The 25,166-nt window shown below is 30.9% G+C and overlaps 1 protein-coding gene across 5 annotated transcripts in view; it reads left to right on the top strand.

Moving 5' to 3' along the window:
• LOC126822477 (CLIP-associating protein 1) overlaps window positions 1-25,166 on the top strand; it is a 78,936-nt gene that overhangs the window by 45,018 nt on the left and 8,752 nt on the right. The window contains exons 1-25 of one of the 5 annotated variants that reach the window (XM_050551399.2): window positions 863-1,338; window positions 2,912-3,084; window positions 3,328-3,473; window positions 3,745-3,951; window positions 4,185-4,322; window positions 4,490-4,696; window positions 5,130-5,191; window positions 5,822-5,851; window positions 6,924-7,091; window positions 8,775-8,882; window positions 10,083-10,241; window positions 10,554-10,601; window positions 11,308-11,375; window positions 11,691-11,801; window positions 13,100-13,147; window positions 14,006-14,109; window positions 14,881-14,944; window positions 15,155-15,318; window positions 15,976-16,060; window positions 19,633-19,773; window positions 19,912-19,998; window positions 20,180-20,313; window positions 20,535-20,784; window positions 21,119-21,191; window positions 22,503-22,553. In XM_050551399.2, coding sequence (XP_050407356.1) covers window positions 1,332-1,338; window positions 2,912-3,084; window positions 3,328-3,473; window positions 3,745-3,951; window positions 4,185-4,322; window positions 4,490-4,696; window positions 5,130-5,191; window positions 5,822-5,851; window positions 6,924-7,091; window positions 8,775-8,882; window positions 10,083-10,241; window positions 10,554-10,601; window positions 11,308-11,375; window positions 11,691-11,801; window positions 13,100-13,147; window positions 14,006-14,109; window positions 14,881-14,944; window positions 15,155-15,318; window positions 15,976-16,060; window positions 19,633-19,773; window positions 19,912-19,998; window positions 20,180-20,313; window positions 20,535-20,784; window positions 21,119-21,191; window positions 22,503-22,553 — 2,833 coding nt within the window. In that variant the 5' untranslated portion in view covers window positions 863-1,331. Of the gene's footprint in view, window positions 1-862; window positions 1,339-2,911; window positions 3,085-3,327; window positions 3,474-3,744; window positions 3,952-4,184; window positions 4,323-4,489; window positions 4,697-5,129; window positions 5,192-5,821; window positions 5,852-6,923; window positions 7,092-8,774; window positions 8,883-10,082; window positions 10,242-10,553; window positions 10,602-11,307; window positions 11,376-11,690; window positions 11,802-13,099; window positions 13,148-14,005; window positions 14,110-14,880; window positions 14,945-15,154; window positions 15,319-15,975; window positions 16,061-19,632; window positions 19,774-19,911; window positions 19,999-20,179; window positions 20,314-20,534; window positions 20,785-21,118; window positions 21,192-22,502; window positions 22,554-23,346; window positions 23,383-25,166 lie in introns of those variants that run through there. The other 4 variants (XM_050551395.2, XM_050551397.1, XM_050551396.2 and 1 more) reach the window with 4 other exon arrangements.

Genomic DNA, 25,166 nt, shown 5'->3' with positions numbered 1-25,166 from the left:
AAAGCATGACTGTTTTTTTTAGACCATTTTTAAATTGTTTAAAGAAAGACTAGAATATATTGTGTTGTGCTTACAATTATTCATGTTATACAACAGTCATATATTTTTAGAGCAGTAGCAATATTGAATGAGAATGGTTTTTACATAGTTGCCAAGTTGAACAAATGACTTGATAAGCAGCTTTATTACGAGATGTGAGAAATGAACAGAAACACATTGATAACAGAATTCGTCAAATTTGTAGTTAAAGGCTCTCAAGATTATAATTTGTAAATTCTTTAGAACTGATATCTAAAGACTTGTTATACTGTTATAGTTTGCTATGGGGTTGAAATCAGATTTGGCAGTAGTTATAATGTGTGACGTATTTGTAACTTTTTGTGCAGTGTTTATAGAATTTACTGCTAGATTAAGATGACATTGTTTACGGATGTGTAGGAGTGGAGTGTGAAAATGGCGTTGTGACTTGAATCTATTTCGAATGTATTGTAATTCGCGAATGGAATTATTCTCAAACAGGGATTATATCTGTTATAAATAAGTAGAATGTCAGTCAAAAATAAATAATCTCGTAAATTTAACTGAAATGGATATTCTTTACATGAGACAGGTGAACTATGGTTGAATATGCAATCTATTTTTGGATTACAGTGTTTTCAGTACAACAGAAATGAATTAATAAGCTTGTGTTAACTGTATAATTATGCCAAATATGTGAAGTACTGTTTGTTGTTTTTAGTATACAATATAGTCTAGTAGTGACTAATATTTTCATGACTGCATTATTCTAATTCTCAGACAGACATGTTTATTGAATAAAATGTTGTGAATATTTTATTAATTTATATTGAATCAAAATCTGCCAGCAGTTATGACATAAGTCTGGCTTAAAATTCTAATATGTATTAAGGAGGTAGAGTAGTGATAAATAGTGAATGAACCTCATATTTTTTATGTGAGAATCAAGAATTTACATTCCACTGTAGTGGATGAGATGTGTTGGGCTTTTTGTTTTTGTCAAGACTTAAATTTGAGGACATGAAATTGTGTGGTTGTTTATGGCCAATTGTTTATTGATATTCTACTCTTGTATCTCAATATTACAATTGTGTATGTGAAATAAAACTGAATCCTATCCAACTTATGAGAAATTTGATCATGTTCAAATATGCTGTGAATGAGGTATCTCCAAGTGGTTTAAAAATGACAGGAAAATTGTTGGCTTCATGTAATTTTAACGATTGACTGTGTTATTCGGTCTTCAACAAAAAGTAGTTACCTGAATATTATTACTCCTGGATCTTGACTTCAACTGTTCTACATCGTTGAAAATGAAATGTATGTTAACACAAAATTTAATACTATTGTTTTGATTTTTCTTTCTGTTTTGTGGTCTTTTTGTACTTGATTTTGATTATCCTCTTTTTATTTAATATGTATAATGTTTTGTATTACACAATTCACAGGCATGATTGTTCGATGTTCTCTCAAATTTATCTATGTTGTTTATGTATCAGGAATTTTAGAGATATGCATCTTCCAACAATACAAACATTTTTTGCTTACTTCAAAGCTATTTGAAATATGTTTGTTGGTATGTGCAAATTTGATGATCTGGAAGCCTCACATTTCCAGGCAAGTAAAGAACTGTTGAGACCTCCTTGTAAAATATTAGTTTTTCTTCAATATAACACCTGAACATGTCGAATATTTATCAAAATATGCAATTTAAATATGAATGTTTTACTATTAAGAGTCAAGTTTCTTCACTGTAAAGGTCAAATGAGACACACAAAACTAATCTAGAGTTTCAAGTTAAATATTTGTTAAAGTTTCTGGTCTAGTAGATATTTACACCTAACTAATGTCATTAAAAACCTGTTGGTTGACTGACCATGTTATTTCATGTATTGTACATGGCTTGTTAATGCAAACTCTGAGGTAAAATTGTTTATGAAATGTTGACCTCATCCCAGGTTGACCAGTGACAACCAGTGAACAAAAATAGCAAGGATATTGTGAAATGGATTATTTTACAGATTAACATAATTTTAAATTCAACAGATTACGATAATGAAGAGTTTGCGAGGTATGTTTTGGCCTTGTCTGATGACCTTTAAAAAGATTTTAACGCATAAATCATGCAGTCAGCATGATTAGTGAAATAAATTTTGCTTTTGTGTTTTGGGAAATGAGGACATAGTAACAAGCATAATAATGCATTATTTTACAATTTGAAAAAAATACATGAATTTTTAGTAAGAAATTGTCTTTAATGTCATGATTTTACTTAAATATTTTGAATGCAAACAAATGTTTTCACCAATGATAGCTTGCTTCTTTTAGAAAGTTGTATTGGTTAAGCTTGTACCAAGAATTTGTGTTGTGTTGTGTTGTGTACCCTTTCCTTCATATTTGTCTCTTGATGGAAATAAGATACTTTATAATCTACTATTGCTTGGAATAATTGAATATGTTGTTCTAATGCTGAGGTAACTTTTTTTTAAATAGTCTTTTTCTTAACGATTTTGTTCTGGTAGATGTTTTTGTGTGTTTACAACACATTTCCGTTCAAAATAGTGGGGTTGGATGGTTGAATGGTAATCATGTGCACGCTGTATCATAAGGTCTGTCATTGAGTCAACTGGCGTGGTTTCGATTCCTTGGTTGTACATGGCAAGGAGTAGGGTCACCTGCCCAACCTTGCAGGTTTTCTCTGTGTCCTCCGGTTTCCTCCCACTGCTAAAGACCCCTACGTGCAAGCAAATTATAGAAATGAAATTGAACCATGTGTTAGTCCTAAAATGACCTAGTTTGTGTCGAGTGGAGGTTAAACAACCTCATCTCTCTCTCTCTCTCTCTCTCTCTCTCTGTTCAAAATATGTTGACATTTTGACATTTTACCTTTCAGCCACAAGTGTTGCTGGTGCTGCAGGGGCTATGGATGAAGAGTTATTTATTAAATCGTTTGAAGATGTTCCTAAAATTCAGATATTCTCTGCACGAGATGTACAAGACAACTTACAGAAGGCTCAGTCTGTTTTAAGTAACCCAAATGAAGATTGGGAGAAAAGAATAGAAGTTGTAAGTAAATTATATTTGTTAAAAGAGGTATTGCCCAATTCTGCGATCTTGGGATTTTTCACTATTGATTCCAGGCTCCTCATTACAACGGAAATAAGTATATCTCCTTGTCCATATATGTGGTTTCCAAATTTTACCTTGCAACAGTTATTGGCAAAAGAGTTAATTTGTGTAAACTTAAGTCAGATTTAAAGAATTATTTCCAGAACAATAAGCACAGTCTATTTTTTTTTATTTTTTCAGCTAAAGGTTGTGCGGTCATTAGTTATACATGGAGCAACAGATCACGATGAATTTTACCAAAGTTTACGAAGTTTAGAATCTAGTTTTAACATGGCTGCTAAAGATTTGCGATCTCAAGTTGTTAGAGAAGCATGTATTACTATTGCGTAAGTTTTATTCTATAGATGAATTCTCTAATAAAATCAAAGTTTATAAATTGAGTCCTGAATTTGAATTCACAAACCAAACTAAAAGAGAAGAGTTAAACCAAGACACTCCCCAGATTTATTTACTATTTTCCTCGATTGACCTCTAATGTTATGAATTATTGTTTTTCATTGCATGGGTATTTTAATATTTAAAGCATATAAATTCATCTTTGGTGAAAAGACCCTATAACATGTTATTTTATTATATCTTTTTATTTTTATATTTCAGATACCTTGCCCAGACACTAGGTCATAAATTTGATCATTTTGCGGAATCTGTTTTCCAGACTCTTTTCCAACTAGTTCCTAACACAGCCAAGGTCATGTCTACCTCTGGTGTCGTGTGTATCCGATTTATTGTACAATATGTTTTTACACCAAGATTGATTCCACAAATAACTGGCAACTTGACATCCAAGTCTAATATATTACGACGGTAAGTCATTATAGTAGTAATTTTACTGGTTTTAACAAAAGAAAGTACATTTTTCATGGTTCAGAGTGAAGAAAGTAAAATGAATGAGTGTTCCTCAAAATCAACTGAAGAAAGAGACTTAGTTCGATTGTCAGCTTTGATAGAAATTTGTCAGCAAGCTTTTATTTCATTAATAAATGTTCACAGGTTTGTTGAGAATGGAACTTGACATTGTTGTTTATTTTATATTACAGATATTCCTGTGAATTATTAAATCAATTATTACACATCTGGCCCACCCATATCTTAGAACGACATATAGCATTATTACAAGATGCTATAAAACGTGGCATTAGTGATGCCGATTCTGAAGCTAGATCCTTCTCTAGAAAGTAAGTTTTATTCATCTTTGTTAAACTTTCTTCAATGATTTTCATCAATTTTCTTTGGAGTTATGTCCCTTGATCATTTTGTACCACAATGACTATGAATAACAAAAAAACAATCAAATTTTAATTATCTTTCTTGATAACCATTCTGTTATTGTTTTAATTTTCAGAGCTTTTTGGGGTTTTGCAGACCATTTTAAGGACCAAGCAGATGCTTTATTAAATAATTTAGATTCCTCTAAACAAAAGATGTTACAAGGGGAGATAAGCGGGTCATCTAGTAGCAACTCTATAAATAGTAATGAAAATAACAGAATGGTGCGTAATCGAGCACGGTCTGCTAGTCAGGATCGTAGCTTGGAGTCAAGTACATTAACGTAAGTATTAGATTATTTGTAATATAGACTTATTTTCATTAAAGTGGATTATCTCCAAATCTCAGCCATAGCTTTTTATCAGGTGCAACTTCAAGTAAGTCATCAGTAAATGAACTGGTCACTTGCTCAATTTTACAAGTCTTGTAAATGACATAGACCTGTGTTGAAGTTGGTATTTGTCGTGAAATGGCTCTTATTAATGCTTTCTGGCATACAACATATTATAAAAAAAGACCAGCTATTTGAAGATTTGCCTATCATTTATTTCCATTAAATGGTAGGAATGGCACAGGGGCATTGTAGAGACCCAAAGGTTGTATTGTATATTAGCCATTAAATGTCTTGACGCCTTTGTATTGGACATAGCAAATTGATTATTTTAATGTGTCTACCAATGAAAAGCCTTATTATTTTTACTTTACCTTTTTTTCAGGAGAAATTCAGGAGCAAGAAGATCAGCACGTTACAGTTCTTCCAAGAGTGATGCTGGTGGAGGTATGTTAAATAAATAGCTTGATGGCTTATTGCTTAGCTTTAAGCTTTATATGATTATGTTATTGGTATGTTTTATTGTTTTCAGGAATATATAGGATTTTATTATTTTGAGGTTTCAATTTGGTGTTTTAAACTAAATAAATATAAAACTGAAATTTCCTAAGAAAACATTTACTGGCATGTAAATTGTCATGGGTTTCACTTGGCACCACAGTTTTTGAATAGAAGAAATACTACTGAAAAATTATTGTCATTAGATGTTATTGCGAAATGTTTATGTCAGGCAAATCATTTTATTTGCTATTTTTAATTCAAATTTCATGAAGATTTTTGTATTGTATTATTGATGGATTTATTTCAGATTTTTTATTCTAATTTCACAATTTTATTAATGATTTTACTTGTTTTTGACATATTAATTTTTTTTTTTTTTTTTTCATGTTCTTCATATTGTTTTAAAGATATTTTCAGAATCTTAATTTGCAAGTTATTAATGGATAAATACTCTTAGACAGTGGTTCTTAAATTTAGATGCCATTGAAAAAATTGATCTCGCAAATTTGATCCTGAGAATGCTTTATGAACAATTATTTCATTTTTTGACACTATTTTCTTTTTCCATCCAATCAGACTTGGAGGAGTTAGCTCAGGGTTATCAAGGTAATCTAGTCACATGATAACCTAGAGATACATGTATCAATATAGAACTATATCATAACAATAGATGTCAACATACGATTATTCATTACAAGACTTTTCTCTCTCAAGTTACCGCTTAATCGATCTAATAAAATGCATCTAATATGACATTTTTATCAAATGCTAAATAAGTCAATACTAAACTGCTTCAGATCAGAACATCAGTTACTGGTACCAAATGCTATTAATTCAATAATGAATCAAAAAATTAATCAAAGTGATTCAAAGGTTGGAATCTCTGATGCCATATAAAAACAAGCATTTCACAACTTTCACGACTTTAATTTGAGTATAAAACGAAACTGCTAATTATAAACTGTGTTGGGTTTTTTTTCGTTTGCATGATGAAGTCCTTCTAAAATGCAGTGTATTTGTTTAAAAGATATAAAATGAAGTGAATTATTTTTTTTTTAGTTTCTGCTTGAACATGTATTCATTCAATCATTCTTAGAAACTGATTTTGAAAAAAGTTACGTCAAGACTGTTCAGAAGCTAAAATCTATTTGACACAAAGCATTGAAAACTAGTAGGAAAAATATTTTGACAATGAATTAATCTTATGTAGATATGCAAGTTCTAGATCATATACCACTGGCCCGAATATGATTAACAGGATTTTACAGGATTGGTATATGAACTAAAACTTAACATGATTATCACATCACTCACTGCTGCTTCACCTTGCTTCTTAATTGTTTTAACCTGTACTGTAACCTTTCAACTGTTGACCTGTGAACTCTGTTAATGTACTCTGTTTAGCTACTTGTATCAAGTTTTCGTGATTCTGTTTTTTTTTTAATCTTAAATTTTGAATTATTTTTTAAAATTTGTTGCTTTTTAAAAAGATATTTATTATTTTATTTATATTTCATTATTTTTTTTAACAAGCTTGAAATATTTTTCTGCTTATATTTTTACCAGTAAATGTTGCATGATGTTGTATTTTGGCGGTTGAAAACTTGATGCAGTCTGTTTAGCAAATCTATTTTAATGCACTACAATTTTTCTACATAAAAAAATCTTCCTGTTACAGAAACCTTGAGGGTTGATAAAACATATCGAAACACGGCGACATCTTCGCGGGGTATTATGCGCTCTAGTAGTGCAGTAGATCTAGCAGCAACAAATGGAATCTCTCCCAGACCACGGACAACCTTGTTATCGGCATCCCGGCTAGCGCCTGGATCCACTAACTCGCTACGTAAGAACTAACTCATTATTTACATTCATCTTGAATCTTGTGGCGGCCAGTAATAGCCATCATGCGGTTATTTATAGACCAATATTATGATATACTTAGTTATGGTTTTGAATTATATTATTAACTTTTATTACATATTGTTATCAATATCTATATTTGTAATCAACAGTTTAACTTAAAATTTGAATTAACAAATATCAAGGGTATTTTAAAAAAAAAACAACATTTTATAGGTCAAAATTGGGAATAGGAAATTGGTCATCTTTTCCTTTTTTTGCATCGTATGAACTTCATACTATGAAGTGATATATGAAAAAAAATCGCTTTAAATTTGTGATTTTAAAAGCCATCAAGCTAAAAATAGAAATGTTTATCATAATGCTCAAATTTAATCCTAAAGTACCCAATTTACAAATAGCTTAAGCTGCTCCCCCACTACAAATGGCAGTTCATTTCACAGTACACGTCAAGTATCAAATCTGCTTTTATTGTAAATTTTATTTTAAAGTTGTCTTAGTTCTATGTGCCATACGTAGTTTATTTTTTAATTACCGTTTAGTCAAACTTTGTTAAATTGTTAATATTATTATTTGTTTTGATGTAGCTTTTGATTTTTTTGCCAATTTCGCTTTCATAATTTTAAAGTAAATCTAACACATCATTATTTATTATTTTAAATTTGAATATTATCTTGTTTATTAGAGGGGGTGGGGGGACATAATTTCTGTTATCAGATTAGCTACAAAAACAAAGAAATATTTCACCTTTCATTCTTTCATCAATTCAACATTCAACATAAGAAAACATATAATTTGATTATAGAGACAAACAGGTTTCTTCGGCAAATTTCTCTGTATCTCTTACAAAGTAAGCATGTTATACAAAGCTATAAACTCCAATATTCGCATGTTCAAATTATTTAATTCATATTATTCAATATAATCACAAATTTAAATTTTAATCTTTCTCTTGGAAAATAGATAAATATATCTACTCGGAATGATAATTATATAATTTTCTGTATTCATCAAACTTTTTTTATTGCTAGAATATCTCACGGAATGTTACGATATAATTTATAAAAATAAAAGTTAGTCAATTTATTATATTTCCTATACATATAGAATATTTATAGTTATATATAGTGCAATAATTTTATTTATGTTCGATTACAAATTGTTTAGAACAATATCCACATAGTTCGTACTACTAGATTAGAAATTTTAAACTATAGAGTATGTTATTATTTTTAGAAAGATATATTTTTGATAAAAAATTTAGATTCATTTTTCTTAGAACTATAAAATTAAAGGAAAAAAAAGTAGATTTACTAATATTTATTATATTTTAAGAAATGTTGTTATTGATTTTTCTCCTAATTGAGATATGGTAATTCGGATAATAATTCATTATGGGCTAATATTAAGAAAAAAGGTTTGAAATATTAACAAAAAAAATGTTTTTAGATGCAATCATATTGTAAGCTTATTAGGATATGTTCTATATTTTGAAGTCTTTCATTATTGTAACTTTTTAATTAAACAATTCATTGAATATATCGTTATTATTATTATTTAAATGTGTTCATCACTCGAATCAATTCATCTTTTTAATACAATCCAAATTAACAGATGAAAGGGGAACAAATCTAGACAACTTGCAATAACAAAGTTTATTTTACAGCCCGACAGAAAAGCAGTAGTACAGGCAGTAAATCTGTGAAAAGTCTCATCGCCCCTTCCCCTAATCGTAGCCGAAATCGAACTCGTATGGGAATGTCACAATCACAGCGTGAGTAGCCTGCCCTTACTGTAAATTCTAGGCATGACATAGTAGTTTATTCGTGTGAGGAAGATAAGGAATGAAAATCCGATGATTTGTGTTTTTGTGTGAGAATTTATCAAACCACCAAGTATGGGAAAAGGTTGCTTTAGATATTTCAATAGACGAAGCATGACCTTTGACCTTGCCTACATTAATATTATATCTAAGTGTACACAGTCATACATTAGTATTTGATACTCTTTATGAATTTTGCATGATAAAAACAAAATACAAAGGATAACAACTGAAATTAGAATTGCATATGAAATGCATGAGTAACTCATTAAGTTTGTATATATAATAAATAGGATTTTGAGAGAACTACCTTTGGATATATTTTTGCAAATTATACACGCTTTCAGAGTTTGCATGATTTTTATTTAACCTCATTTATTTGGTCATTTTTATTTTTTGACAAGTTTGCAATCTGATTTCCGCTCTTAAAGTGAGCTTTGAATGTTGATTGACATTTTACAAATTTTTGTATCTTTTTTAATGTGAACTCGTATTGTAATTTATGTGAACAAAACAAAGCCCCTGATATTTAAATATTTTAACACAATATCTGTTTGTTGTCACCGGATACTAAATATGAAATCATTTGTAAATCCCTTACTTTCAAATGACACCTGTTGGGATTTACAAATGATTTCTGACTATGTGACGGGTTGTGTTTCTGTTGTAATAATAAGAAATGAAGGAACAGTTTTCAGGTGTGTGAAAAAAGTTTCTTCTGTGTGAAAATAATCTGTTTGTGTGCACCTTTTAACAATAATGTAACTTTTGAAACTAATTATTTAATTCTACACCAAAACTAATTAATAAACACTCAACTAACTAAGATCAGAGAAGCCGAAAAATGAAGTTGACTCATGATTGGATTTGTTGTTAAATGGAGACCATATAAGTTACCTGATCTGCCATCAGAAAAGGGGTACCATCCATTACAGGAGAGATCATCACTGTACTGTATCGATCCTCCCTTCTTGGGACTTTCAGTTTCATTCATAACATAATGCATGTGTGCAGATTAAAATGTTACGGAAATATGAAAATGGCACAAGAAAGCATGTGCGATTAAACTATTTGGCAAACAGAAATATTAACTAAAAATATTCTTTACACTAGATTTTGTATACTAATAAATTTTTGAATGATTTTTTTTAGCTGGAAGTCGGTCGAACTCTCCTTCATCCAGATTAAATTATTTAACTCACACCACTCAAGCACGAACAGATTCTAATTTGACACCAAACAGGACGCGTAAGTCGATGCCAAGAAGTCAAGGTGCCAGTCGTGAAGCTAGTCCCAATCGTAATACTTATGGTAAGTTGAGATTGTGGAAAGAGGAATTCACAAGAAAAAAAGTAAAATTGTACGCACGAGAAATAATGTTGTTGAGATTGGCCACCAAAGCATGCCAAAGGCATATGTTTTTTTTTGAATAAAAAAAAAGTCCAGACTGTTCAGTAAACTTTAAAGATTCTCTGATAAAACACTCTATTGCACAGTCAATACAAGTAAATGTATATGTTCAATTCTGACTCGAGATCTTGTGGTTAACCTAGTTGGAGGTGTCAGAAATTTTATTTGTGATAAAGTTTATGAATTGATCTGATTGTTTACCTATATTTACAGGTAGAGAAAGACGTTTAAGTGGAAGTAAGATAGGATCAGGTGGAAAAAGTAAGTGGTGTTATAATATATTCTAGCATAATATACTGCAGTCTCTTATAGAGATGTAGGCTATATGTTGGTAAAAAAGAATTCTGTTGGCAGTCTTCAATCTACAAGTCTTCAAAGCTTCTAAAGAGCCACCAGTGAAATGACCTAATTCTCGTTTAGTCTCAAATTGTGTGTAATTAACAATAATCCCAAATTGTCAATTACTATACTAATCTGATTAAAACACAGATCCTATTTCGTTTCACTTTTTATAGTTCAAAATTTTGGTTTACTTGTCTTTACTACACTAGGATATGGAAGAGTTGTTATATAACCCGCGTTATGGTTGATGTGAGGGATTAGTCAATGAAACGGTCTGTTGCAGCAAGTTCTTGCCGTGCACGGAACTTCGGGTATCCTACTAGAAACATCAATGCTGATTGGTTAATCAAATCTCTGACATCATAGGGTTAAAAGCTGCATGTATGACCCCTGACGCGACCTCCCATTACAACCGGTCAGATCTTCATGTAGTAGAGGCCATTGACAGTATGAAAAAACGAATTGAAATATAGATCTGTATTTTAATCAGATTGTTACTATCCCATTTTTCTCTCCAAATATGTGACAGAAATTAGATCCAAAACAATATAATATTACTATTCCATTCTTAAGATATTTTATTTAATATCTCGATTTATTTATTTATTTTTTTTTTTTCATTTAGCTTCTTTGATGACTCATCGTTTATTACGGCATGGCAGTGAATTAGAAGATTCCATAGCAGATGCTCTTGTAAGTTAAATTTATTCTTTATTTTGACAGTTGAATGAAGATACAAGTTTGATTACATACAGTATATGTGTCACTATTTATATATTGAAGAAAAAGTTCACACTTTTGTTCAAGACCTTAAGCAATGCAGCATAATTAAACATATGGAAGATGTAGACTATACTCGAATTAAATCAAAATCATTGCTTAAACTAGACAGTAAATTGTGTACTGGTGCTTGAATTGCAAAGTAAATTGTATAATGTTGCTAGAATTGAGTATAAAATAAATCAAAATATGGCACTTGAATCGAAAAAAATCTGGGTTTTTTTTCAGAGAACACCAAATAGAAAGACATATAATTATGATTCTGATGATGGAGCCAGCGAAACAAGTAGTGTCTGCTCAGAAAGATCGTATACATCTTACAGCGGTCGAACATCAGAGGTAAGTTATTTGTAGCAGGATTATAAATATGAAGTAGTGTGTAGTTCGTAAATTTGGCATGATGATATCCCATCAATAAATTGAAGATCTCAAGTCCTGTCAGCTCCTGTCAAAATTCTCACACGCTTAAAGAAATCATCTTTGCTCTGCTTATTACTGAAGTAAAACCTCTTATTTGACTCTTACGCATTATTAATGTGGACGTATATTGTCGGGCCCCCATATTTGTCAATCAGTCTAAGTTTTCTGTTGAATATTACACATATTTATTTAAAATTCTTGTCAGATTTGTTTGGGGGTTTGTTGGGGTTTTTTTTTCAAATTAAATTAACTGGAATGATTTGACGGCTTTCTCAAAAAACTCATTTTTGAAACTCATTGAGATTGTTAATTTTCCTTTAAAGTTCTGATGCACTATTTTAAGCAATAGGAATCACCTACAAACTAAATATTGTTAAAGGTGAATCTCTAATAGGAATTTTAGTCCAAAATGTTACAATTTCGTTCAGAACTTACAAAGATGTGGAATCAAATCAATCTATTCTGCTTGCTATGCAATCAGCCTGCCGAGAATTTGTTGTCCACGAAAATTTAATGATAGGCCTGTTTTAAATCCGAATGAATCTAAGCCAGGATTAGCATGGATTAAGTCTGAGGAATTTGATATTTTAGCGATAAATGCCAATGCCACATCGTTACTTTATGAATGAAACATATTGAGTTTCAAAATTGTCTGATCGTAACTTTTGGAAGCATTCTTCAGAGTTAACCTTCCCATTTATATTTTGACTGTGTAAAGCTTGTGAATGCAATACAGAAAAAAAAATATCAATTGAATTTATTAAAACTAGGTGGTATTGGTCAAAGGGGTACAAGCAGGAAACCTATTGAAGTTCAGAATATTTTGTGAGTTATAGTTCCCTACCCACACATTTCCTTAAAACATTGGGAAATCTTGTGAACGTGATAAAGGATAAACTTCTCAGAGGAAATTTTTTAAACTTGTTGAGATTTTATATTTAGTGAGAACAACTTTGCTGCTGGTAACCATATATGTTCACAATGATTCTATTAAGGACATGTTCCATTGCAATACGGGGTCCGACTGCTGGTTCCATAATGAAGCCCTTATTATATAGGGGACTATCTATATACTTAGTCTTACATGGAATTCAATATCTCTATGAGACTTTAAAAAAATGTTCTAAAAAGAACAAATAATTACAAAAATCATTAAAAAGGATAGTCAAGCTTCGCTAATGCTTGTAGTGTATATTTTTTGTTTGTGCTACGTTAAGTCATCAGACACGGAAAGGATACATCACTTATCTTCAGCCAAACGAAAGGTAGCTAATTATACAACTGTGTCATCAAATTAAACCAGCATGCTTGTTAGGCTCATGTATATTCTGTTAAAGGAAACTGCTGTACACTGATGTTTATTAAAAAAAAAAACATTTACAGAACTTTGTTCAGGATTGATCATTTATTCAAGTGTTTGGAATATAAAAAGTAAAAAATGTAACAGTATCTCATAAGAAATAAGTGAGCTTATTATTGGTAGAATCTTGCTAAAATTTGACAGCACTCCATAGCAGAATATCATAATTAGCTTTTTAATTGAATTTATTATTTGTGTGATCCCATTTTAAATCTATATTATGATTTTTTAATATTTTTTTTTCCTCTCTCTCTCTCTCCAATCTTGATGTCTTATTAGAAAGAGATGTAGTTCCTTTCTCACACATCAATGAAGTTGTTTTTAGCAGAAATTTTCGTTTCTCTTTCTGAATCTTTTATTGTAATTTGTGGAAAAATTATTGTGTTTTAATGTCAAAATTATTTATCACACTAAATTTTTTTACTTTATTTGATAAATTTATTTTGATAATTGTTTTAGATGGTTACCTGAAATTCGATTTTTTTTATAAAGCATGCCCTTGTACAAGTTTGCACTCTTCAGATTTCTCATAGCTTTATTTACACAATTGAAATTATATAGATAATATATGCTAGAAAATATCCCATTCTGGGATAAAGAAATGTTTTAAAAATCTTTGATGTCTCATTGATTTAAATTGTTTGACAACAGTTCATTTAATTTTTGTCCAATATGGTTTTGGATTTTACTTGCAGTTTTGACAATTTTTAGATTGTCTTTTCTTTTATATTTTTTAATCAATATTTTATTAAACTTACTACAGGATATGCAAGAAATATTAGCATGTATGGCGAGTGGTTCATACACAGAGAGAAAGGAGGGTTTGATATCATTACAGTTAGTTTTGCGTGCAAATAGATATTTAAGGTAGGTTTTATATTTTTTATAAGTCCCGATTATACCAGTGCCCTGGTTACCACTGTGCACACATCTTGTCAAAACTACAAACAATGATAAATTGGCTGAGAATGAAGTAATTTGAATGAAATTTTCTTGTTTTATCATCTATTTTTGGTTTAGTATAGCAGGAATGACCAACTTTTTATTAAACTCTTTAACTAATGTATCTAGTTTAAACATGCATTATGCAAGAGCAAAATCTGCTTATTACAAGTCTTTCTTTAGACCTGAAATGTTATGTAAATTATCAATTAGACATTAATTATCTTATCCAGACCATAATAAACTCTCGATGTCAAGGCTAGCCTTCGATGTTGGCTGGATTAGATTCCTATATGCCGCTAACGGCCATTGATAATTAAATAAAAAAAAGTGAATAATCAAGACTATGCTGTTTATATTAATGATTTTAGTAATGATGACCGAGACTATGCGAAAATTTCACCCGCTTCTTTCTCGGCTCATAGTGGATCAATTTGACTGAAATTTTCAGCAAATTACCTTTACACTATCTAGTTTTTAACTATATTATAGCGAGAACTGCCATCTCTTTATCTTATCTCCCATAATGTATCTTTAATAAAATCTCATTATGATCTTAATATTACAAAAATTTCATATCCTCTCTTTAATGTCTTCTTTAACTTCTTTCCCATTTTACCATTCTGTTTTCAGATATATTTTTTTAAATAAACTCATGGAAAAAAAATTATAATAATTAATGTTTTTATCTTTTAGTCGTGGTGAATTAAAGAAAGTAACCGAGATATTTACTAGAATGTTTCATGATCCACACAGTAAAGTAAGTTAGAATTAAATACAGATTGTACTGACCAGTTTTAGTTGTAAATATTTTAATGATTTAATTTTTAGAGTAAGTTGTCTAAAAAACTTTGACTGTGGATTGAAAAAGATTATGCCATTGCTTGAATTTATTTAAATTTTACTCCTATTTATATTTTTAACTTTGCAATTTGTGATAAATTATAAATTCTTGTTTCTCTTATTTCAGGTTTTCAGTATTTTTATGGATACTTTAGTTTATTTAATTAATTTACATCATCAAGACCTGTTAGATTGGTTATATGTTTTAGTTTCACGGCTTTTAATTAAAACTGGATCAGAGATGCTCGGATCAGTCAATGCTAGATTACAGAAAGCTCTTGATACAGTCAGGTATTGTATTACAATTATATTTCTCCTTAAAATGTTAAATTAATGTACACCATTTGCACTTTTAGCTAAAATATTAAATTTATTAAGGCTTATTCCATGCTAATAGGTACTTCGATTGATTATTTAACATATAACTAAGAAGTCAAAATACCAACACTAGATAATCTCTCAGGTAGAATTCAATCTGATTAAAACAGGACCATTGAGTGTGTTTGCCCTCAACAAAATGACGGCCGATTTATTACATAGTATGTAGCATAGATCAGTGAAATTTCTATTCAACATATCTTTGAAGGGATTTGCAAGGGATTCATATTGCCTTAAAATGATGCAAAGAGACTTTACTAAGTCCAGTCAAAAAATCTGCTTTCCTCCCCACTGCTAAATACCCCTACGCGCAAGCGAATTATTAAAATGAAATTGAACCATGTATTTTTAGTATATATATTAATTAATTATTTAGATCTCCAAATTGTTCTAGAATGCAGAATTAACCTTGGAAATATATTTTTGTGTCACCCGTAACTACATTTGTACAAAATATTCTTTGATTTGGAATGACTGAAATTTTAAGAGATTTTTTGTGACACGTGCAGCAAGACCTAGACCTATTTATTGTAGCCTTTCATGGATATGCTTATTTCTTTATACTTTCAGATTGAATTTTCCTTTTTTGAATCAATTTAATACAGTAACCAAATTTATCACAGATCAATTTTTGAATCAGTCACCCAATTTAAAGGTAAGTGATGTATCGAATGCTATCTGTGCTTAGATTGCTGTGACACTAGGCCTATTCCCTCCTTGATTATCTCCCCTTGTTGTTAAGTAGACGCCAATAATAACACGTCTGGTATTGACAAGCTGTGCTTTCATATTTCACACAGATGATAGTTCTCAAATCTGAGATATATATTCCCAAATATAGAAAAACTTCTCTTCCATGAATCAGTTTGATATCAAATTTGAACATATCAATGCAATTTACTTAGTTTTGCAAGCTATCGGGGAAAAATGTAGTTTGTTTATGGAAATTTATTATATCTCTGCTGTAAATTTTTTGAGAACTTTTGCATGGAAAATGACAGAAATCATCATTTTAGTCCACTCAAAAAAATAAAATGCATAGATATTTGTGCCCATTTGATATATTTTGTTTGATTTCACTAAAGAAGATAATTTTGTATGTTCACTTAAGGCAACACAAATAAAATAAGTTGTTTCTCGGGCACCGCCCGCACGCAAAATTGGTTGCGCATGCGGCCTATTTATTAGTCTTGATGAAAAATAAAAAATATGTAACGCCCGCCCGAACATCGATAAGCAAGTCATAAAAAGAATATGCCACATGTATCTACATGCCCCATACGTGAATGATTCAGATGTAAACGCTCATTTACGGGTCTTTTTTATTGATATCGAAAGAACCTCCATTTTTGTATCACATGATTTTAATTACCTCCCCTTGTGAACTAGAATTTGATTCGTGTTAAACACCGAAAGTCATTGACAACAATGCATTGTGTTTCAATCATTCGATCTTAATCGGCTCATTATTGCCGGCTTCAGTCGGTCCATGTTTGAAAAAATCCTACTTATAAAACAATGAATCGTAGAACAGGTTAATTATTATAACTTGTGGCTACGAATACGATACGATGATAGTCACCATACCTTAGTCAGAATCTGGGTCATTAGCACATTTAACGGTAGTTTTGATAATCCGGAAAATAATAATTGGATTACACATTTGATGGTTTTACTGACCAGTTGTTAGTTAAATTTAAATAGTCATTCGATATAAACCCCAGATAGAACACCAAATATCCTGAGAAACACACCGAATATCCTGAGAAACGGTCATTTCCTGAATCCTGATGACACGTGACATGCATTGGTTGGAATTAGGTCAATCATTATAAACCAGCGATACTAGATTTAGATCTAAGTGTCGTTTACCGTGATGATTATTTTTGATACACATGCTGACAGAGGCTTACTCTTTAAAATATTGTCGTTATTATGGACGGCTATTAATAGTCGTACGGAATTTTATTTTAAACCAATTTCAATTATGGTTGTCTCCATTACCATTAGTAAGCTACATTACGTGAATTAAATATGGAAAATTATTTTCCTTACAGTCAGTGTTCAATGTTTGAGTAGACTTGATTTTTGGGTTTATGTTCTAAGTATGTATAATATATAACTGAAAGCAAAACTGTAGACAAGTAATGACTTTCTCATTAAAAAAAAAAAAAAATACAAGGCCGCCCTCCCGCCCCAACAATTTTCAACAATAGCCAAATTTTATTTTGCACCATCCTCTAGCCAGAAATGAGGTAAAAAAAAAAAAAATAAACCGCCCTCCCCCTCTACAGTTTCAGCTGTCAGTTGCCCGAGAAACAAGACATTTATTTTGTGTAGCCTAAAATGTATTATTCTAAAAAAAATCACTTTGCATGATATGACATTAAACACATAGTAATCAAAACCAGCTTTTGAACAGTCAACATCGCAGAGAAAATAATATTTTTATTAAGCCCAATTTAATGATTTCACAATCTTTTAGTGAAATTCAAATTTATGTGCAAAATGCTAAAACTGTAGCCATGTAGTAAAATGTTTTGTTTTCTATTTCTTGTAGCAAAAGGTAAATCTTCTATCTCAACCTCTGTCTCTCCTCGGCTTTTATATATATGTTTATTCACCTGAATTAGCCATTTTAATGTTGCATATGAAAATAATAACTTCTGAAATTTTGAAAAACAAAATACTATTATGAAAAACTGTTACTATTCATATTTTTAAAAACCCAAAATATCGGATAATTCAACGTTGAATAAGATTTAAACATGATACTGTAATATAAGTTTGTCTGATTAGCTAGCAAAAGTTTATTAATTTTGTATGTAATGTTAAACTGGCTGTAGATATTGTGTAATTGAAATAACTGAGTGTGTTTTTTTGATGTTGTTATTTATAAATTATGTTGATGGATGTTGTAGCTTATATTTTTAATAAATCAACTTTGTTCACCGTATTCTGGGACTCTTTTAATCATGGAACACGTTTGAACAGAACATTAAAAAACAGTCACATGTTATTAACTGTAGGTTCTGGCTTGATTTCATATTGGCAGTTTCAGCATGTAATTGGAGTATAAGATCTTTCTGACACAAAAGAGATACATGCACAAATAGGATTATTAGACTTTGCTTATATAGCTCAAAGCCCAACAAGAAATTGGACTGGGAGATTGTGGGGACAGTGCATATTTTCAGTAATACATGTATGCTCAGTGTAGTGACTACAATAGACTCTTGCCTAAAGTCTGTCTCAACAAACAGATTGAAGACAATTAACATTTTTCTGACCGATTTTGAGATGAATGTTGGTGATGTGTTATTTAGATGTTGTGTGTATTGTATGTGTGTGCACATTGTTTATTTTTGGTATCTTAAGGTTCCCAGGGTGTAATTGAATTCTCCCTCCCTTGATACACAATTTAAATAGGCATGGTTATGGTGTGAACTATTTAAATTGATCAATTTGGCTAGATTTTTTATTTACTTAGGTAGTCTTGGTAACAGTTTAAGAATTTTTTTTTCCTTTGTTTATCTTTAATTACTTATTTATCAGATTATATCTAGATTTCATAGACCCATCTTACTTAGCATGATAGGAAACTTTATTTTATATGTATAACTCAGTTTCCTTAAGTTTTATTTTATTTTGTTATTCTCATCAAAATTTAGCTTATTGGTAATTGTATTTATGTAATCAAAAATAATAGCTTCAGATTTTCTTCTATATTATATTATATTTATACTAAGATTCATGTCACAATACAATAACAAACGTGTATCATAATCAAAAATATTAAAACAATTTGTAGACAATGGTCCAATCACCCATTTACTCCCCTAAAGTTAAATACACCTGTTAGGTTTTTGATAATTTCCAAATTACACAACCCTCATTTCTTTCTTCCCCAACCAAGTATGATATTTTGCACACTCTATAAATATTGTAAAAATTCAATCATAGGATGCTATGAATTAGGATAAAACTTTACAATTTAAATAGATTGTGGTAGTTTTGAAACAAGTTTTTAATTTGAGATACAATGTACCATATCTGCATTAATTTTTAACCTGATTTTATTGTGCACAATAATATTTTTATTTCAGTTAGAGATAGTACATGTATTGGAAGAAAGTTGATTCCTTATGTCTCATATATACATGACATACAACACATGGCATAGTAACATTTTGAAAATCTTTATTATATTTTTTTTTTTGGTTTCAGATAAAGATATCAGTGTTGAACTTTTTACATGCATTAGCCAATCAAATGGATTCCTCAGCCCTAGTTAACTCCACCGAGTCAAGAGTAGCAATATCTAAAATAATCAGCTGGACAACGGAACCTCATGTAGAAGTTAGAAAAGTGGGTATTATTGTCTCAGTTTACAAACTTATCTATCTCCTTTATCATTTATTTTTTGAGAAATTTTAGAAATGGTTATTTTTATTTTGTTTTAATTTTTTTCTCTCTTAATGTTTTATCTTGTTTTGTATTTTTCAGTCAGCTCAGAATGTGTTAATTGCACTATTTAATTGTAATTCAGCTGAATTTTCACTAATTTTATCAGCCATACCAAAACCATTCCAGGTAATATTCAAGCTTTTTCTTTCAAAATATATTTTTTTCAGATAGTAGAAAACTTTAACAAAGTACCATGCTAGTTTTTCTAGTTTGAGTATCTGAAAAATTCTTAAATATGATTTTTATAAAAGTCAGAAGTTGCAAGTAACTGTGAAGAGTTTCTCATAATTTGGTGTTTATCTTTCAGGATGGTGCCACAAAGATTCTTCATAATCATATTCGTACTGCCAGTAGCAGTGGTACATCCGATGTTCTTTCACAGAGAAATGTTGCTAGTCTACCCCATAATACTTCACAACAACGTAGTCGACCTCCTTCAAGGTATGCTTAGCTTTCTTTTGTTCTGTTTTTAAATTGCCTCGACTCGACTGCAGTGTGGCTATTAATTTTTAATAATGCTGTATTCTGCTTGAAAACGGAATTGATCTGTTAAACAATCAGATTGAATGAATTTTGTTACCTTGATGCCCGATTTGAAACCCTGTATGTCCATTCTCTGAATATCTTATAAAGCAAAAGTGATGACTCTTATTGTATTTCAGGTCTAGTCTAGGACATCCTGATGATAACGAAACCGAGAATTTAAATCCAGAAGATATTTATAACTCGATTAAGAAAACAACAGCAGATATTCACAATCTGAGTATCAACAGTAAGCTTGATCATTACGAGGATATCAAGAAAAAACGTGATTTCACATCCCAAGATAGTGGAATACAAGATTTACGAAATGATAGCCCTGATGGTGTAGACGGAAAACGTTCACATTATAATCCTACACATTATCAAGAGGTAAATTCGTTAATTATTTATTTATCAAAAGCTCATTTCTGCTAATTAACAATTCTTTGAGATATTTGACCTGTCCATCTTTCTTCTCGTTTAATACACCCACACTAAAGTAAGTTGTCAGGTAGATTTGATAAGCTAGATATTAGAATAATGATAAGTGTCTAGTATAACTACAGCATTGGATTTCTGGCCAAGTGGCTGTTCAAAGGTAACTTAACAATAAATCCTGTCAAAATTGTGCTGTGTGAAGTCTTGATTTAGACTATTAACTTGTTTGTGTAGGATGTATTAAATTATGTTTATTGAAGAATATACTAAATTATGTTTATTATAGAATATATTAAATGGTAAACAAATAAAGACTGATACCGGTACTGTATTTGATGCCGATGAATTATTTAATGAAAGTAAGTACTAAGTACATTATTAATTTATTCATTTTTTTTTAGACAGATTTTAGTAGATTTTCTTTCGGAAATTGTCTAGCTGAATTGTCGTAATAGAATACTTTTATGTTGGAAACTGCACTACAATTTGCCATTTGCGAAATTAGATAAATTTTATGATATTAATCTTTACTTGAAATAAAGTTTTAAGATCAGATAGTTTATAAATAATTTTGATTTCTTTGTTTAAGCATTAGACTAGAGAAATTATCATCACAGTGTTTGGGGGGGGGGGGGGAAATGTCATTGGATCACAATGTTTACGTTTCATCATTTTTCCAAATGCTGCTTCTGTTTTATATCTATATTTGTTAAGTACATACATTAAATTTTAGATATAGTATTAAAACCAAACATCCATTGATATTGTGGATAATAGAAGTCCTCAATAATATGTCCAGCCTCATTGAAATGCTTGTCTAAAATGTTTATATAAATATGATGGTGTAATGTTTAGATGTACAGCAATGTTGTGTTGTTATTCCACTAAAATATTCATCATTCATATTCATTTATAAATTATCCACATCTAAAATTATTTTCATCTCATCAATCCAACAATGCTCCTCATAATAGCTTTTGCTTTCATACACCATTTAATTTACAGGAGGGGATTGGGTGGCCGAATGGTTAACACGTGCACGTTGCATCATACGGTTTGCCATTGAGTCAAGTGCCATGGTTTCAATTCCCCTCTTGTATGTGACAAGGAGTAGGGTCGCCTGTCCAACCTAGTGGGTTAGCTCTGGGTCCTCCAGTTTTCTCCTACTGCTAATGACCCCTACGCGCAAGCAAATTATTGAAATGAAATTGAACCATGTTAGTCCCAAAATGGCCTAGTTTGTGTCATGTGGACGTTAAACCCCCCCTCTCTCTCTCTCTCTCTCTCTCTCTCTCTCTCTGCTCTCTGTCTCTGATTTACAGAACTTTAAATGCATATTCTACAAAAGCATAATTAAAAGTTAATAAATTAATAAAAAAACAACAAATTATTCTGACTTGCATAAAATTATTGCTGCTTTAATTTAAAAAAAAAAAACAAAAAACAAAACAAATCTCTTACCTAGTGAAAACCAGAAAACCAGGCATGATTATTATTATTATTATTCAATATTCTAACAATAAGATTATTTGAGGACTAAAATACCTTAGACTTCACGCTTTTAACCCATCTTGCTTTTATAAAACAAAAAGATTTATTATTCAGTTGTTCAGTTTTATTTATTGCTTGAACTAAATTTTCTACTAAAATTTCACTTCTGTTATTAATAGGGGTTTTCTTAGGACATTCTTGGGTCCACAAATGGGCACTTAGCAATTCAGGTGAATTATATTTTTTAACGCAAAAGGTTTTAAGGGACCGCTTGCATTGAGGCCTGGTATAATTGGGTTGAATTGGTGCTATCACCCCAAGTTTCCTTGTTCATGTGGCATAAGTTTCCTATTCTATCAGTGCCTGAAATATGTGACACAACTTGAAATGATTCTTTCGGAAAAATAAAATCCCTTTCAAAGTTGTTTTCTTTTATATGAACACAAAGTACCATGATTAAGTCAGTTATATTAATAAAATATTTATAGAATGTTTGATATTTTCAAAAGAATAGCCAAAATAACAGGTTATTCATGATACTTTGTGTTTATTAGAATACATCCCATGGTGTTAGTGGTCACTTGGTTTCCCATCTCTTTCATAGATCACTCCCATTATTCATTTTTCTGCACAGTGCATACAAGTAGTAAAATCATTGTGTTTCATTAAAACACAGGCAATAAATTTCATTGATAATTCTAGGTGCTTTGGAAATAAAATATTAATTCAAAAGTTTATCATTTATTCAGAATAATGTTGTTTTATTTTAAAAATAAATCTCATATTTTTAGACTTGTATTTGTAAACTTATTAACTAGTCAAATATATATTCTTTTTAAAAAAAAAAAAAGGAATTTGAATCTAATTTCAAATAGATTTTAATAGTGTCTGTATTTTAATGAATCTAGTTGTGTGTGCGCTAAAAACTGTGCTTTATTTTATATCATCCTGCATTTCCTTATCCCCTGGTTCAGTTTGGAACGGTTTAATAAGTTGCCTTGCCGTTATTTTTTATTAATGTAGCTCCGTGGAAGGTTCTGCTAGGAATAACACAAGAGGGTAATTGTATTTTATGCTAAATATTGTCTGTTTTTGCACTCCACTAATTTTTGTTCAGTTGTAGTATTGGCTGTAATTTTTATGTTCATTTATTTTTAAACAATTTGTTTTTAAATTATTGGTGTGACTGTTGTTGAAGACATGTATTGTTGAAGAAAGCACTAACAAGTGAATTTATAGGAATATGTTTGCATTGTTTAAAGTCTCTGAATGTCTTGAGAAGCTGTTAAACCCTTGCAAACTGTAATATTGTGAAAGGAATATCAGTCCAGATATGATTCAATTCTGTTCAATATTTACAACATTCAGCAAATGATAGAAACAGCCAAAAGTGTGGTCAACATATCTCTAATTATATACATTCTCTGGATTCTTATTAAATAACAAATATTTAATCAATCATTTTGACTTTTTTATACACCACATGGAAATGTGGTCGTATATTGCCATTGTCTCCGTCCATCCGTCTGTCATCCACAATTTCTTGTGAACGCTCATGGAAATGTGGACGTATATTGCTGTAACTGCCGCCTGTCCGTCGTCCACAATTTCTTGTGAACGCTCTAATTATTTTGTTTTAAAATTGATGTATGTTATTGTCCCCCGCCTTTCGAAGAAAGCAGGGGACTATTAAAATGGGTTCGTCCGTCTGTCTGTCTGTCTGTCTGTCTGTCTGTCTGTCTGTCTGTCTGTCTGTCTGTCTGTCCGTCTGTCTGTCCGTCTGTCTGTCCGTCACACTTTTTGGGACACAATAACTCTCTTCCTAATTGAGCTAGAATGTTCAAACTTGGTGTATGTGTTTATTAGGTCAATGCCTTGATGGAGTTCGAAGATGAGCATTTTCCGCTTAGGGTAAGCAGAGATAAGCAATTTGATTGGTTGATGCTTTGGGACACGATAACTCTCTTCCTAATTGGGCTAGAATGTCCAAACTTGGTGTATGTGTTGATTAGGTCAATGCCTTGATGGAGTTCGAAGATGAGCATTTTCCGCTTAGGGTAAGCAGAGATAAGCAATTTGATTGGTTGATGCTTTGGGACACGATAACTTTTAATTGAGCTAGAATGTTCAAACTTGGTGTGTGTGTTTATTAGGTCAATGCCTTGATGGAGTTCGAAGATGAGCATTTTCCGCTTAGGGTAAGCAGAGATAAGCAATTTGATTGGTTTATACTTTGGGGCACGATAACTCTCTTCCTAATTGAGCTAGAATGTTCAAACTTGGTGTATGTGTTGATTAGGTCAATGCCTTGATGGAGTTCGAAGATGAGCATTTTCAGCTTAGGGTAAGCAGAGATAAGCAATTTGATTGGTTGATGCTTTGGGACACGATAACTTTAGTTCTAATTAAGTGAGATTGATGAAACTTGGTGTATAGTTTCATTACAGTAATACCTTGACTAAGTTTGATAATGAGCATTTTCTGCTCAGGGTAAGCAGAGCGATACGCAATTTGATTGGTCGAGACTTTGGAAAACAATAACTCTCCTACTTTGATTGTCCCCCGCCTTTCGAAGGTTGATGCTTTGGGACACTATAACTTTAGTTCTAATTAAGTGAGAGTGATGAAACTTGGTGTATAGTTTCATTACAGTAATACCTTGACTAAGATTGATAATGAGCATTTTCTGCTCAGATTAAGCAGAGCGATAAGCAATTTGATTTGCTGAGACTTTGGAACACAATAACTCTCTAATTATTTTCCTATTTCGGCGGGGGACATCAGCCTCACTGTTGGCTTGTTTACATTAGTGAGATGAAGAATCCTATTTAATTTCAATAATT

This window comes from Patella vulgata, chromosome 5, assembly GCF_932274485.2.
Source record: "Patella vulgata chromosome 5, xgPatVulg1.2, whole genome shotgun sequence".
Lineage (NCBI taxonomy): Eukaryota > Metazoa > Mollusca > Gastropoda > Patellidae > Patella > Patella vulgata.
Note: the sequence above shows the minus strand (reverse complement) of the source record. Positions and strands in the feature narration are given on the sequence as shown.